The sequence below is a fragment of the Bos grunniens genome, chromosome 8 (genome assembly GCF_055505025.1).
Source record: "Bos grunniens cultivar Pamir isolate PY7600 chromosome 8, Bosgru_T2T1.0, whole genome shotgun sequence".
NCBI classification, from domain to species: domain Eukaryota; kingdom Metazoa; phylum Chordata; class Mammalia; order Artiodactyla; family Bovidae; genus Bos; species Bos grunniens.
The window spans coordinates 68,533,561-68,546,705 of NC_141172.1; the positions used below are offsets into that span (position 1 = coordinate 68,533,561).

The 13,145-nt window shown below is 58.2% G+C and overlaps 1 protein-coding gene and 1 long non-coding RNA gene across 8 annotated transcripts in view; one reads left to right on the forward strand and one right to left on the reverse strand.

Annotated features, from left to right (window-relative positions):
* The window catches only part of PDLIM2 (PDZ and LIM domain 2), a 14,630-nt gene continuing 1,485 nt past the window's right edge, over window positions 1-13,145 (forward strand). Inside the window, exons 1-10 of one of the 7 annotated variants that reach the window (XM_086416248.1) lie at window positions 1,440-1,867; window positions 2,692-2,794; window positions 2,966-3,060; window positions 3,712-3,863; window positions 5,930-5,999; window positions 6,100-6,221; window positions 6,377-6,455; window positions 10,553-10,641; window positions 10,877-11,022; window positions 12,957-13,074. In XM_086416248.1, the coding sequence (XP_086272374.1) occupies window positions 2,968-3,060; window positions 3,712-3,863; window positions 5,930-5,999; window positions 6,100-6,221; window positions 6,377-6,455; window positions 10,553-10,641; window positions 10,877-11,022; window positions 12,957-13,074 (869 nt within the window). In that variant the 5' untranslated portion in view covers window positions 1,440-1,867; window positions 2,692-2,794; window positions 2,966-2,967. Of the gene's footprint in view, window positions 937-1,439; window positions 1,868-2,691; window positions 2,795-2,965; window positions 3,061-3,711; window positions 3,864-5,929; window positions 6,000-6,099; window positions 6,222-6,376; window positions 6,456-10,552; window positions 10,642-10,876; window positions 11,023-12,956; window positions 13,075-13,145 lie in introns of those variants that run through there. The other 6 variants (XM_086416247.1, XM_086416246.1, XM_086416249.1 and 3 more) reach the window with 6 other exon arrangements.
* The window catches only part of LOC147367325 (uncharacterized), a 13,249-nt gene continuing 7,483 nt past the window's right edge, over window positions 7,380-13,145 (reverse strand). The window contains exon 2 of the long non-coding RNA XR_015170018.1: window positions 7,380-7,719. This is a non-coding gene — a long non-coding RNA (uncharacterized LOC147367325). The remainder of the gene's footprint in view (window positions 7,720-13,145) is intronic.

A 13,145-nucleotide genomic window follows, 5' to 3' on the forward strand; every position in this document is an offset into this window, starting at 1 on the left:
AGGACAGATGCATCAGGCAAAGATGGGGAAGACTGGGATTTGTTAGTGTGAGAGCGGCTAACACACACCCAGAGCTGTGGGAGGCCGGGATGGGCAGGTAGCTGCGCTAGAGGCAGGCTGGTTCAGGGAGGGCATAGGCAGGTGGGAGGGGAAGTGAGGGGACACCTTGCAGAGGGAACTCAGAGGGAATGACTCACACCTGACACAGGCAAGTTACAGCTGTGCCTACAGGTGTGCTGTGCTGCAAACAGGCCGGCCTGACAGTGTTAGTCTCAGTCGTGTCCGACTCTTTGCAACCCCATGGACGGTAGCCCCCCAGGGCCCTCTGTCCATGGGATTCTCCAGGCAAGAATACTGAAGTATTCTTTCAGTATTCTTTCCCTTTTCCAGGGGATCTTCCAGACCCAGGGATCGAACCGGGGTCTCCTGCATTGCTGGAAGATTGCTTACTGCTGAGCCCCCAGAGTAAAGTGGAGACCTGCGGGAGATAGGAGAGCTGGCTCTGGTGGGTCCTGAGGTTTCCCAGGGTGAGGTTTGCCTGGTTTGGCTCCACAGGGAACCATTTGCTGGATGGTTCTGAGCTGATGACACCTGGGGTGTCCTCCTTGACTGTCCTCTCCTGATCCCTAGAGCCAGGGACCCAGGTGGCTGGCAGAGGGCTGGGGGCACAGGGGAGCGTGGGCCAGTAGTGGTTATTGGGAGTGGCAGGCCCCGGGCAGGGGCGACCCAGAGGCTGAGAGGGAGGCAGTCAGGAATGGAACGGGCATCAGCGCACAAGATCGAGGGATGTGTGTAATCCCGGAGGGGGGGTCGATCATCTCCAGCTGGAGTCCCTCTTCATCTCCTACTGGGCCTGGAACGTCGCCCTGAGTGGAGCAGGCTGGCGGTGCATCTCAGGCTGAGAAGCTCTGCGCAGCCAAAGCACCGCAGCAGTCGGTAGTCACCGCCCCTCCAGCGCGCTGGCCGGGCAAGGAGGCGGAGGCGCGGCCCCCGGGTTGGGATCTGTGGGTGTCAGGGCTGCATCTGCGCCAGCGTCTGAGCCTGGAGTGGGCGGAGGAGCCGGGCAGGCGGACCGCAGACAGACCCAGCCGGCCTTCCCCCACCTCGTCCCCGCCCCCGTCCCTTGGAAGGAGGGCGAGTTTCGGGGGTCAGCAGGCTCAGCTGTCTGCGAAGTGGGGCTCCGGGCCCGTCACCAGAACGCCTCCCCTGTCCCCGGGAGGATGGGGCTACCCCAGAGAGGACGGCTGCAGCCTCTAGGGGGCTCTCGGGAGAGTAGCCCCGGGCCCCCAGCGGGCGCGGGCCAGGTGGCAGCGCCCGGGCTGGGCTGCACGGAGGAGGCGGCCTCCCCGGCCAGGGGCGGCGGCTGGGGCGGCGGCAGGGGCGGCCCTGGGATCACATGGGTGGAGGCAGGTCCCGGAGTCCCGGGCGGGCTCTCCCCTGAGTCAGGCAGACGGCGGCGGCGGCGGCGGGAGCGGCGGCTTCTCCTTGCCTCCCTCCTTCCCTTCCCTTCGCTCTCGGGCCTTGCCGCCCAGCCCGACAGGTGAGCGGGAGCCAGGTGAGCGCACCCACCTGTGCTCGGGGCGCATGGCTGGCGTCCTCCCCGGCCCCGGCGCCTTGGCCGTTCTGTGCGCCCGCGGCTCCCTGGGTGCCCGAACCTCTCTGCGCACGGCCGCTCCCCGCAGCCTCGCCTGCGGTCGGTTCCCCGCCTGGAGCTGGGCTTTCTCCTCCCGGGCGCTCCTACTCCAGCCCCCAGGCGCACCGGTACTTTGGTCTCAGAACTTAGAAGGAGCCTGAACTGGGCGAGCCGGGCCGACGGGCTGGGCACTTCTTAGCTGCCCCGGCGCAGAGTCCACTGACCAGCTCAAAGGTCTGGGAATCCAAGGCATTTGCTAGCCGCCACAGCCGACTTGGGGCCTGTGGGAGGGACAGAGAGGTTGGGCCCGGGCAAAAGGGGAAGCCAAAGGGTCGAGAAGTGGGCAGACAGCCTCACTTGCCCGGGCACCCTCTCCCCAGTCTCCTAAATGCAGGAAGTGGTCCCAGTGTGCTTGATAGATTTGGGCAGCATTTGTAGTCCATGGGCCTCCCCAAGGGCAGCCCCAGGGTGGGTGCTTGGTAGGGTGGTGGCCCAGCTTGGCATTACAGCTTCCTGCCTGGGTTGGCTCCTGACTCCAGAACGAGAGGGTCAGGAAATCCTACAAGGGCCTGGTCTACAGGGACACTCCCTTACCCAGTGGAGGGGCCCTGGATGGGAGTCCTGTGGCCCCAGCTCGGCGGCAGCATCTGTCAGCTCGCCCTGCTGGTCAGCGCCCAGGGGTGGGTGTGCCCAGCTTGGCAGATGAGCCTGTCCTTCTTGCAAGAGCGGCTGGGAGGGCAACAGGCCATTGGGGGAGGTGGAAGCCTTGTCTTGCCACTTGAACCATGTTCCCAGGGGCACAGTAGGCAGCTGGGAGGCCCCCAGCCAGCTACTTGAAAGCCTGCTGTGGTGCAGCCCCTTTCTGTTCCCCGAGTGTTGTCCTCCCCCAGAGCAGGGAGGAAGTACCTTGTGCAGTCGGGTTTGGGGACCGGAAGCCAGCACTAGGGGCACTTAGCGTTGATAGTGGAGGAGGGGAGAGGAAGTGCTGACATCCACCACCTGCCAGCCCTGCCTGCCTGCCTGCTCTCAGCAAGCCCCAGTGTCTATCACCCCGACAGCTGGCCTCCAGGGAGCTGCTCTGCTGAAGACAGACGCTAAGGGGGAAACTTAGAGTCCTGACTTCCCAGGGTGGGGGAAGTGGAACTGAGGCCTGCGGGAGAGGTTAGTCACTTCCTCTACCAACCTCCACCCGCTGACCCCCCCGCCCCCCCCCCCCACCTCAGCCCCTAACTGGCTGCTCCGGGACCTGTCACATACACCTCACCTCCACTTCACAGCATCCCCCTGGGGAGCTGAGGGGCTGGCTCCATCTCTCCATCCTTTCTGCCTCAGGTATGGCACTGACGGTGGATGTGGTGGGGCCAGCGCCCTGGGGCTTCCGAATCTCTGGGGGCAGGGACTTCCACACGCCTATCATGGTGACCAAGGTAAGTGCTAGTTCCAGGAGATGGGGAGGTGCCCCCAGAGTCAGGTTCTTCCCTGTCTGTCCAGTCCCCACAGACACCTTTCTCTTTTTTTTTTTGTTCTGGAGTCAAGGCCTGCTTCTGAGATTGTTGGCCGGGGTAGAGCTGGGGCCAGGTTGCCATGAGGATATGGTGGCCACTTCTAGGGAGTGAAAGGGAGCTGGGCCAAGTGCAGGGCCTGCTCTTTCTCCTTGGTCACCGACCCCATACCTACTGGCAGCCACTTTGGTGGTTAGTAGGAGAGGCCCCCTGAGCTCTTGGTGATTCTCCAAGGGCAGGCAGCACCTGCATGATTTGGTTTGCACAAGCAGGGCTCTTTTCAAGCACAGTTCCTGAAATTCTGCCATTGCATATTCTTTGAGAGGCCCTGTTAAAATCCCAGTGCTGGAGTCAGAAGTGGGGGGGCTGCCACTCCAGCTTCTGGACCCCTCCAGGAGGGGATAAGCTAATTAACTGGGTGGACACTGGTGGGCAGGGAGAGTGATGTTAAAGGGAGATATGCAGGCCAGCCTGGTGCAGGTCAGCTTCTGTGTTTCTTGGGCTGGACAAGGACATTTCCTCTCCTCATTCCCACCTGAGTGTCACCTGAGACGACTTGATCCTCATCCCCTCCAGGTAACTGAGCGGGGCAAGGCCGAGGCTGCTGACCTCCGGCCTGGTGACATTATTGTGTCCATCAACGGTGAGAGTGCAAAGGACATGCTTCATGCCGAGGCCCAGAGCAAGATTCGCCAGAGCCCCTCACCCCTGAGGCTGCAGCTGGACCGGTAGGCCCTCCACCTCCACTAGGCCTGCCAGTATTGTTCTGCCTTCTGCCAACCTGCTGCACAATGACTGCCCTTATCCCCTACCCTCGGCTCCAGTCTGGCCTCCCTGGGCCACTATGGTTCATCCCTGGGAAGGTTTGGGGCTCTGGGGCTGCAGCAGGACAGCTGAGGCCAACCGGGTGCCCAACCAGAGTCGGGTGAACAGTCAGGGTCGGGCAGGCTGGCATCAGCCACCTGGATGCCCGGGTTTGACTGGTTCCCAGTGTGTGGGGTACAGGGCGTGGGCATGAAGTGGGTTGAAGAGGAGGAAGGTGTGCCTGAGGCTGGGTCCCCAGGGTCCCTGCCTCCAACAGCCTCTGTTCTGATCTTGGGATGGTGAGGAGTTTGGGGTCTCCCTCCCCATAGAACCCCCTGTGGCTCCCCATTTCCTCTCTGGACCCTGTTGGGGAAGGCAGATTCCCAGCCTGGAACCCTGGGCTGAGTTGGAGGGTGGACAGGTGGCTTCCTGGGGTGGAGCATCCCAGTGAGTCAGAGGGCAGGAATGCTGGGAGATCCCCCTGCCAGGAGAGCCCTCTGGGCGGGTCTTGAGCCTGAGTCAGGTACCTCCTATACCTCTGCCAATGCCTCCACCACCAGCTTCCCTCTGAGCTGGGGCTCCATGCCCTCTCCTCGCCTCTGCCGCCCCTCCAGTGCTGTGGATGCTGGTTCCCGGGACCTCTCATGACCCCAGCCCCTTCAGTGCCTACGTCGTGCCACTTCTGGCTCCTGAGTGTTTACAGGAGTGCGGCCTGGAGGAGGAGGGTAGAGAATGGGTCATGGCATCTGGGAGGGGACCAAAATCCACAAGAAGCTGCAGAGTGGGGTGGGGGAGGGGTGAGGAGCTGCTGACACCATCACTTCCTCTCCTATGCTTCTTGGATGGGACCAGCCCCATCAGAGAGGTGGTACCCCCAGGCTTCCTCCAGTTCCACATGGGGGCAGGTCCAGACTCCCTGCTTCTTCTTTCTTTTGCTCAAACCCCTCCTAACCTCTCCCAACACCCCAGCCCCAGGAGACCTCTCAGGCACTCAGAAGCCCCAGGCAGGAAGTGGTGCTCTGGGCGGGGCCAGAGCCCAAACTCCCCTCACTCAGGCCCTAAACTCTGTCCTGGGAAAGAGCCGAGGCTGTGGCTGGCATGGAGTGTGGGGACTGAGGTTCCTATTGACCTTGCTGGAAGTGGTCAGACCTCCAAGATTGGTGTAGTGGGACATGGTGGGCCCATTCCTCACCCTCAGCAGCTCCCAGCCCTCTAGTCACCTCCTGTTCAAGGCTCCAGTCAGATTCCACCGGAGGGGAGTCCCTGGGGAGCTGAGGCTGGGGGTTGGGGGTGCCTTGGTGATTAGCTGCCTTGTTCTTTAGGTCCTTCAGCTCCCTGCCTGGCAGGAAGTGGGGCTGGCTCCACCCTCTGTTTTATTGGGGGAAGCCTGCAGAAGGGGCAGAGAAGTGATTCTTTCAAAGGCTGAGCTGGCAGGGGACAGGCCCCTGGAGAAAAGGGGGCAGTGGGCCCAGCCATTGTAGGCCTTTAAGAATTTTGGCAACTCTCTCTCTCTGGTCTTGAGTTTCTCCAGGGGTGAAGGATAAAGGATTATTTATATATAGTCAGCTGTCCCCTACCAAACTGATCCACAAACTGATGCTGACCAGTGATATAGTTTGGGTGAAATGTTCCCCCACCACCACCAAAAAAAAATAAAGAAAAGGAAAAACAAAGGCAAGGCAGAGGGAGGGGTGATATTGTTTGGAGTTTTTAAAAAAATTTGAATGTATTGAACTTCTTGCTGAAACGATGTCCTTTCTACTTTGTAGTGCTGAATTGTCCTTTGTTGTAAGAAATGATGGTGGCCATTGATGATAGTTACTTGTGAATTTGGTAAAGTTGAGATTTAGCTACCTGATGTCTGAATGTTATGTACATTTTCCTAATCTTGAGAACCCAGTGTGGGGACAGCTGGAATCTACAGGGCCTACCAGCTTAGTGGAGGTGCCAGGACCCCGGTGACACTCACCTCCCTCTGTCTTCTCTTCAGGCCCCAGGCTGCCTCTCCCGGGCAGGCCAATGGGGAAAGCTCCCCGGAAGTGCTGGCCACTCGCTTCCAGGTAGGACGATGCCTCCTGCTGGGAGCCCCATACCCTGAAGTGATGGGGGCCCCTCCCTTGCTCCTCTCGGCCCTGCTCTTCCAGGCCCCTCTCTCCACAGAGCTCCAGGAGGACACACACTGACAGCCAGGCCTCCCTCAGCCCCCGACCATGCAGCCCCTTCTTCACCCTGCCCCCGACCAGCCCCCAGGCTCCCACTGGAGAGGTGGTGACCAGCCACAGGTGAGCGCAGCGGGTGGGCACCGCATCCAGAGGTGCAGGCTAGCCTCTCAGAGTCTCCGAAGCTGAGGTTAGGGGGCTCTGGGGGTCACCTCTGTTTCCTTAGGGCAGCCTGGTGGAGAGGACCCAGGCACCCTCTGTCCATTTCCCCATTTCAGTTTCCAGAGCCTGGCGTACTCCCTGGAACCTGCTTCTGCTGACCACTTGTACTATGGGGGCCGCCGTGGAAGCCGACAGGTGAGGATACCTGGTTGGTTGGTAGTGGTGCCTGTAGGGCCGCAGGTGGCTGGCCCCACCTGGGCAGTCAGCACTGCGGTTTCCTAGCAGTGGTGGGCTCCTTTCCGGAGCTAGGAGGCCAGCGCTCTGGTGAGGGAGACAGTCCTTGTGCTGGCTAGACCCAGGTGGCCTTCTACATCTTACATTCCTACTCGCTGCCACCTCCTCCTTGCTGATGGCTTCCTCCCTTCTCCAGTGTTTCTCTTGGGCTGGGACCGAAATAGTTTTGCTGCTGTTGTTGGGATGATTCCCTTTGGCTCTGGCTGCATCTCTTGAACACATTCCTCCCCATTCCAAGCCCCATGCCCGCCCCCAACTCCCATCACCCATCCCCCCTCTTCCTCCTCTGACTCAGCCCCCAAGAACCACCAGAGAACCACCAGCCGGACTGTGATTCCGACTCCAGTTGCATTTGGCTTATTGTCTGTTTTTTCCCCCCTCCCCAGCCCTTTACTCCTGGTCCCACTGTCTGACAGACAGGACCCCCCAGGTCCCACTGTCTACGAGTGACAGCCCAACCCCCACCCCTTGGTGGTATTTCTCCTCTCCAGGGGCAGGGTTGGGGAGGTGAGGAGTGAGGCGGCCAAGAGTCCTGGCCACAGCTGCTGGGGGCAGAGTTTGTGGGGGCAGGTCCAGCCTTTGGGGTGAAGGGGATGAGGCCCAGCTGCTGGAATCCTACCTCAAGTTGATTCTGCATTCCAGAAAGCAGAGCCTTTGGAGATGGCTGGGGGAGGGTGCTAGAAACTGGGGGCTCTGGAGAAGGACAGAGCAGGGTCTTTTGGAGGCTTCGTAGTAGGGGCTCCCTGGTGACCCGCTGCAGGGCCTGCCCAGTGGCCCTCCATGCAACGTGGGCATAGAGATGTATATATTCAATGAGACACCATCTTTAAGGAATTTCAAACATAATTGTAGAGATAAGAGAGACATGCAAAACAACTTTGGAACAATTAAGCACTGAACGGTATGGTCTTAATTATAAAAGCAGGAGGCGTTCTGGGAGGGGACAGCTGAGTGTGGGCTGGGGTGGCCTGAGAAGGCTTTGTCAGGAATTTTGCTGGATGTCAGAGGTAGATTTCGGATTAGAGATGATGAGCCGGGGAGATGGGAACACAGCAGTTGGAGCAAGACCTGGCGTGTCTGGGCCTGGGGGCCTTCTCCACAGAGATACGGGCTGAGACCAGCTAGGGATGAGCTTGGTCCATCCTGGCCTCCTTCCTCCCGGTGTCTGCAACCAGGGCAAAGGGGAAAGGCAGATGAGATGGGGAGTGGCTTTCAAAGTGGCAGCAGCAGCACCTTGGAACTTGTTAGAAATGCAGATTCTCAAGCTCCAGTCTAAACTTACTGGATCAGACAGGGGTGAGGGCCTGGGTGGGGTGGGGCCACCCATCTGAGTTCTCAGGAGCCCTCAGGGATCTGCTGTACACACAGCTTTGAGGACCACCCATGTGGTGTGAAGAGGAGCTCTGGGTGGGGTGGCAGGGAGACCTGGGTTAGTCTTACCTCTACCGTGTCACTTTGGACAAGGCCCCCTTCCTCCACTCTCTGGGCCTCAGAGTTGGACCTGAGGCTCTGAATTCCCTTCTTTGATCCTGAGGCCTCTTGTCATTCTTTCGACAAATATTTGTGGAGCAGCTGATTCGGTCAGGCACCCTTCTAGGCTCTAGGGATACATTGGTGGAAAAGCAGAAATTCCTAACCCTGTGAAACTTGCCTTCTGGTCTACAACAATGAGGCTGTGGTCAGATGGGGTGGAGTCACCAGACACATAGCTCCCTCTTGGGAACCACTCATGCACTTGAGCACCTTAAAGGCTCTGAAAAGTCCTGTGAGAAAGATGCTTAATTTTATTAATTTCCTAAACTTGTTTAACTGCAGAATTTCTCCTGGGGTTCCCCATTGTCCACTCCCCCAAGCACTCAGTTATTAACATCCCCCGCAATACATTTTGAGAAGTATTGGCTAGTGACAGCTCTTGATGAGCAGATAAACAGCTTTGGAGATGAAAGGTGGTTTGGTAAAGGGAAGTGTCACCTATGGGTGCCTCGAGGGGAGGAGGGAGGTAGGGAAGGGAGGGGAAAGGTGAAGCTGCTCCAAGTCAGGGCGTTGGGCTTCTCTCTTTACAGGCTTGCCAGGTGGCTCACCTGTAAAAGTACTCGCCTGCCATGTAGGAGACACAGGAGACGTGGGTTCAATCCCTGGGTCAGAAAGATCCCCTGGAGAAGGAAATGGCAACCCACTCCAGTATTCTTGCTTGGGAAATCCCATGGACAGAGGAGCCTGGTGGGCTACAGCCCATGGGGTCAGAAGAGTTGGGCACGACTTAGTGACTAAACCACCACCACCTTGGGGATGAGGTGGTCTTGCAGGTAGAAGGGGGCAGAGGTGACTACAGATGAGGTGCCACTGCCCCAGGCTGCAGTGGTCATGGCCTTGCCTCTGGCTCCCGAGTTGGCTAAGGCATCACTGGGCTCAGGAAGTAGGACATTACCAGTCCTTATGGTGCCCTTCGGAAACCAGAAGTTGCCCGCTTCTCAACAGGCACACTCTTGGGTGACCAGATATGAAGTAAAAACAGCCCTTGTTTCACTGGCTAGCATGAGGACATGGCCTACGAAGGGAGCCAGGGTGGATTTCAGCTCTCCCTCCCTGCTGGCCAGTGCCCCCATGCAGGGCACATGCTGGCCTGTCTGGGACAGCAAGATGAACATTGTTCTTGAGTACCTGGTGCTGGCTGTCCTTCCTAAGGGAACAGCCTCACCATCTGTCAATTGACTGCATGGCACCAGCCGGGCACCCAGGAGCCCAGCGAGGAGTCCTAGCCCAGCCTCCCACTCCCTAAGGGACTTGGACCAGCCAGTTTCCTTTCTGACCTTTAATCTCCTTACTGTAGAAGCCGAGGAACAGAAGAATGCAGGCTGGTGCAGGGGGTCTGGTGCATTGAGAGTTTAGGGCTTTTTTTTTTTTTTAAGACTTTGAAGTTTGTTTTCAGCTTAAGAAGTCATGAAGTTTTTCCACTTGACAGTATACTTCAGCCCCAACTTTTTAAAAACAAAGCATTTGATTTGGCCGCGCTGGGTCATAGTTGCGGCATGCAGGAACTTCTGTCTTTGTTGCAGCATGCAAGCTCTTAGTTGTGGCCTGTGGGATCTAGTTCCCTGACCAGGGATCAAACCTGGGCCCCTTGTTTTGGAAGCTTGGAGTCTTAGACACTGGAACACCAGGAAAGTCCGATCCCTGACTTTGAATTTTAAAGTCGAAAGTGTTTGGCTTTCCGGGAAACTGTGCCCTCAGCCTGGTCTTGGCGAGCCTAGTTGTCTCTGAGGCTCTCCTCTCCTTTGGGGATGGCTACAGAGAGAGTGCAAGATGCAGGCCAGAAAGCAGAGCAACAGGGAGACTGCAGGCAAGATTTCCAGGTAGAGAACAGGTGTGAGAGGCCCAGAGGGCAAGCACACACTGAGCAGTGGACTCTGCTGTGAGCCCCAAACCGGCCTGGCTCCTCAAGGCTCCATGGGGCAGGACCAGACTTCCCAGGGCAGTCGGGAGAGGCTGGTGAGCCCAGACCCTAGTGTTATCAGAGGAGAGATCTCCCCCAGCATGTGGGGGAGACGGGACTTTTGTGTGGCCCCAACTCTGACACCAAGAAGGGTCTTGGCCCTTTATGTTTCCTTTTCCTCATTGCAAAAGGGTCAGCTTACTTTCTCTCTGCTTGTCTGCCTCCCCCCGCGCCAGTGAGCAACGTCTTTGCAAACACAATCCGTGAGATGGCAGAGGAGCCGGCATGGTGGCCCCACATGCTCGTCTTCATTCTGTCCTGTGCCTGTTCCCCTTTGGGCAGCAGCTCACCCTTCCAGAGCTGGGTGCTGGCCTCCCTCCCTTCTCGGACCCAGTAGGAGCAGCTACTGGCTGTTGCTGGTGCAGCAGGGGGAGCCTGCTGGTCAGCGAGGGCCGGGGGCCCCCTGGTGTTGGCCTGAGGAACAGCTGAGCCTGGCCGCTCAGATGGGTGTGCTGGCCCAGGGCCCCACTGCTGACTCCTCCCCTGGTGCCTCTCCTTCCCACAGGCCAGCCTCAGCCCTGCTGGCGACTCAGCAGTGCTGGTACTGCCGCCACCGCCCTCCCCGGGTGCCCGTTCCTCCAGCTCCAGGCTCAGGTACCACTGGGGTCTGGAGGGAGGGATGGGATCTTGGAGGGTCTGGGAGCAATAGGAGACTGTCAGGTTTCCCGGAGAAGGGTGGGGGGTTCCCAGCTCTGTAAGCCCAGTTGGCTTCCCTTTGACCCCCAGAATCCTTTATCCCGCCCCGGGACACTCTTTCTCTGCCCTCCTGCTCCTCCTAACCCCCGGGCATGGGTCCCTCACTCCTGGCTGGCTCCCTCCATCCCTGCAGTGCGGCCTCAGAAGGCGAAAGCCACCTCCTGAGAGAGGACTCAGAAGTCTTCAAAATGCTGCAAGAAAACCGCGAGGCACGAATGGCCCCCCGGCAGTCCAGCTCCTTCCGGCTCCTGCAGGAAGCCCTAGAAGCTGAGGAGAGAGGTGAGCCCCTGGGGGCTCGGGCAGGAGGACATTCCCCCAGGACACTCTGAACTGCTGACCAGATGTGTTAATAAATTAGCATTTAAATCAGTATTTTTTAAGGCTCTGACTTATAGAAGCCACCTTCCCTGAACTTCAGGAGCCTCTGGTCTGGTAGGGGTTACTGGGTTGCACCCAAAGGTGCTGGCTAGGTTCAAGGACGTGCCAAGGGAACCATAAAGGTAGGTGGTGGGCCCTGGGTCTCCAAGGAGGATTTCATGGAAGAAGAAGGGTTTGCCTTGGCCCTTGAAGAAAGATCAAGTCTTTCACAAACGGCCTTAAGAAGGTGGCCGGGAGCTGTGTGGAATGTGGAGGTCTGAGCCAGAGGGTTTTCGGGAGGGATCAAGAGGACTCTGGCTGCATGGAGGGGGGCTGTGGAGGTTAAGTCCTGGCTGTGAAGCCTTGCATCCAGGCTGAGGAGTGTCCTAACCCAGGAGGGCTGGGTTAAATAGTGCCAGAGGATACATGAGGGGCCGAAGTAGGCAACAGAGGTATGGTCTCCCACCAGTGGGTGAGTTGTTAATTCATCAGACGTTTACTGACTCATCCAGTGGACCAGCCTTGAGCTATGTGGCAATCGAAGGTGGTCGGGACCACCACCGCCTCCTACTACTACTACTACTACTACTAATCTACTCCCGAGGAACTCCGTGTATTGGGCAGACTGGCTGCTCAGCATTCTGGGAAGTGGATGTTTGTGTGTGTGTGTGTGTATCTATGTGTGATGCCGGGGGAGGCGGGGCGCAGGGCACTGCCTCCTTCCAGGGGAGAGATGAGGAGGGCCTGGCCTCGGCAGTGGTATCAAGGGGACAAATGATGGGACTGTCAGAAGTATTTGATCGGCAGAATGACTGGTACCTGGTGAAAGAGAAAATGTCAGTCACTCAGTCGTGTTTGACTCTGCAACCCCATGGACTGTAGCCCGCCAGGTTCCTCTGTCCATGGGATTCTCCAGGCAGGAATACTGGAGGGGAACCTGGTAACTGGTTCCAAGTCTGATGTTTTGCTCCTGGAGGTGTTCACAGAGGGAAAGGAGACAGGGTAAGAAGCTTTGGAGCAAAGCGCATCCATCACCACCCCAAGGCCTTGGCAGGCCCTGGAAGGGGGCACAGAGAGAGGTGGGGAGGGGGGCAAAGTGTGTCCATCACCACCCCAAGGCCTCAGCATGCCCTGGAAGTGGGTAGAGAGAGGCGGGGTGGGGGTGGGGGCGGTGAGGGCAATGCAGACAGATGGTGACTTCACCCCTGAAATCTTGGCATCCTCAGCTGTAGACAGGGACCATACCTGCCAGGTAACATCTGTGCTTCATCTTCACTTTGTTCCAAGGCTCAGACACCATAATGCACATGAGAGCCCTTTGAAAAGTGCACAGAGGTGGTATGGTATGTGTTATTATCTGTTATTACCATGTCTCTTAGTGTCATTATGACTGGATCAGTAGAAAGGAACCGCCTGCTTGGTCTGATGTGTCAGACACTCAGCACAGACGCTGCTCAGGCTGCCTTAGCTTGGGTAGCTCAGCCTTGAATCTGCTCCCTGCCCTTGACCAGCCTCAGCCAAGGGTCTGGCATGATCATCTCCTTCCTCCATGACCCCCACTCATACCCAAGGTTGCGTTGAGGTCCACTTGGAAGTGTGCCTTTGACAACGAGTCTCTTTGGAGCTAGTGCTGGGGAAGGTGGAGTGAGCATCAAAAATACAGCCTGGGGACTTACCTGGTGGTCCAGTGGTTAAGACTCTGCCTTTCAATGCAGGAGGGTACGGGTTTGGTCCCTGGTTTGGAGACTAAGATCCCACATGCCTTGTGGCCAAAAAAAAGAAAAAAAAAAAATACAGCCTGATGCTGCTGCTATGGACAAGCTCTGATGTGTCTGTCTGTCCTCCCCCCTGTCCAGGTGGAACACCTGCCTACCTGCCCAGCTCGCTGAGTCCGCAGTCCTCCCTGCCCACCTCCAGGGCTCTGGCCAGCCCACCCAAGCTCCACACGTGTGAGAAGTGCAACACCAGCATCGCGTGAGTGTTGGTGGCCTGGGGCGCAGGGCCTGGGATAGGGAGGGCAGGGCCCAGATGCTCTGTGTGAATCC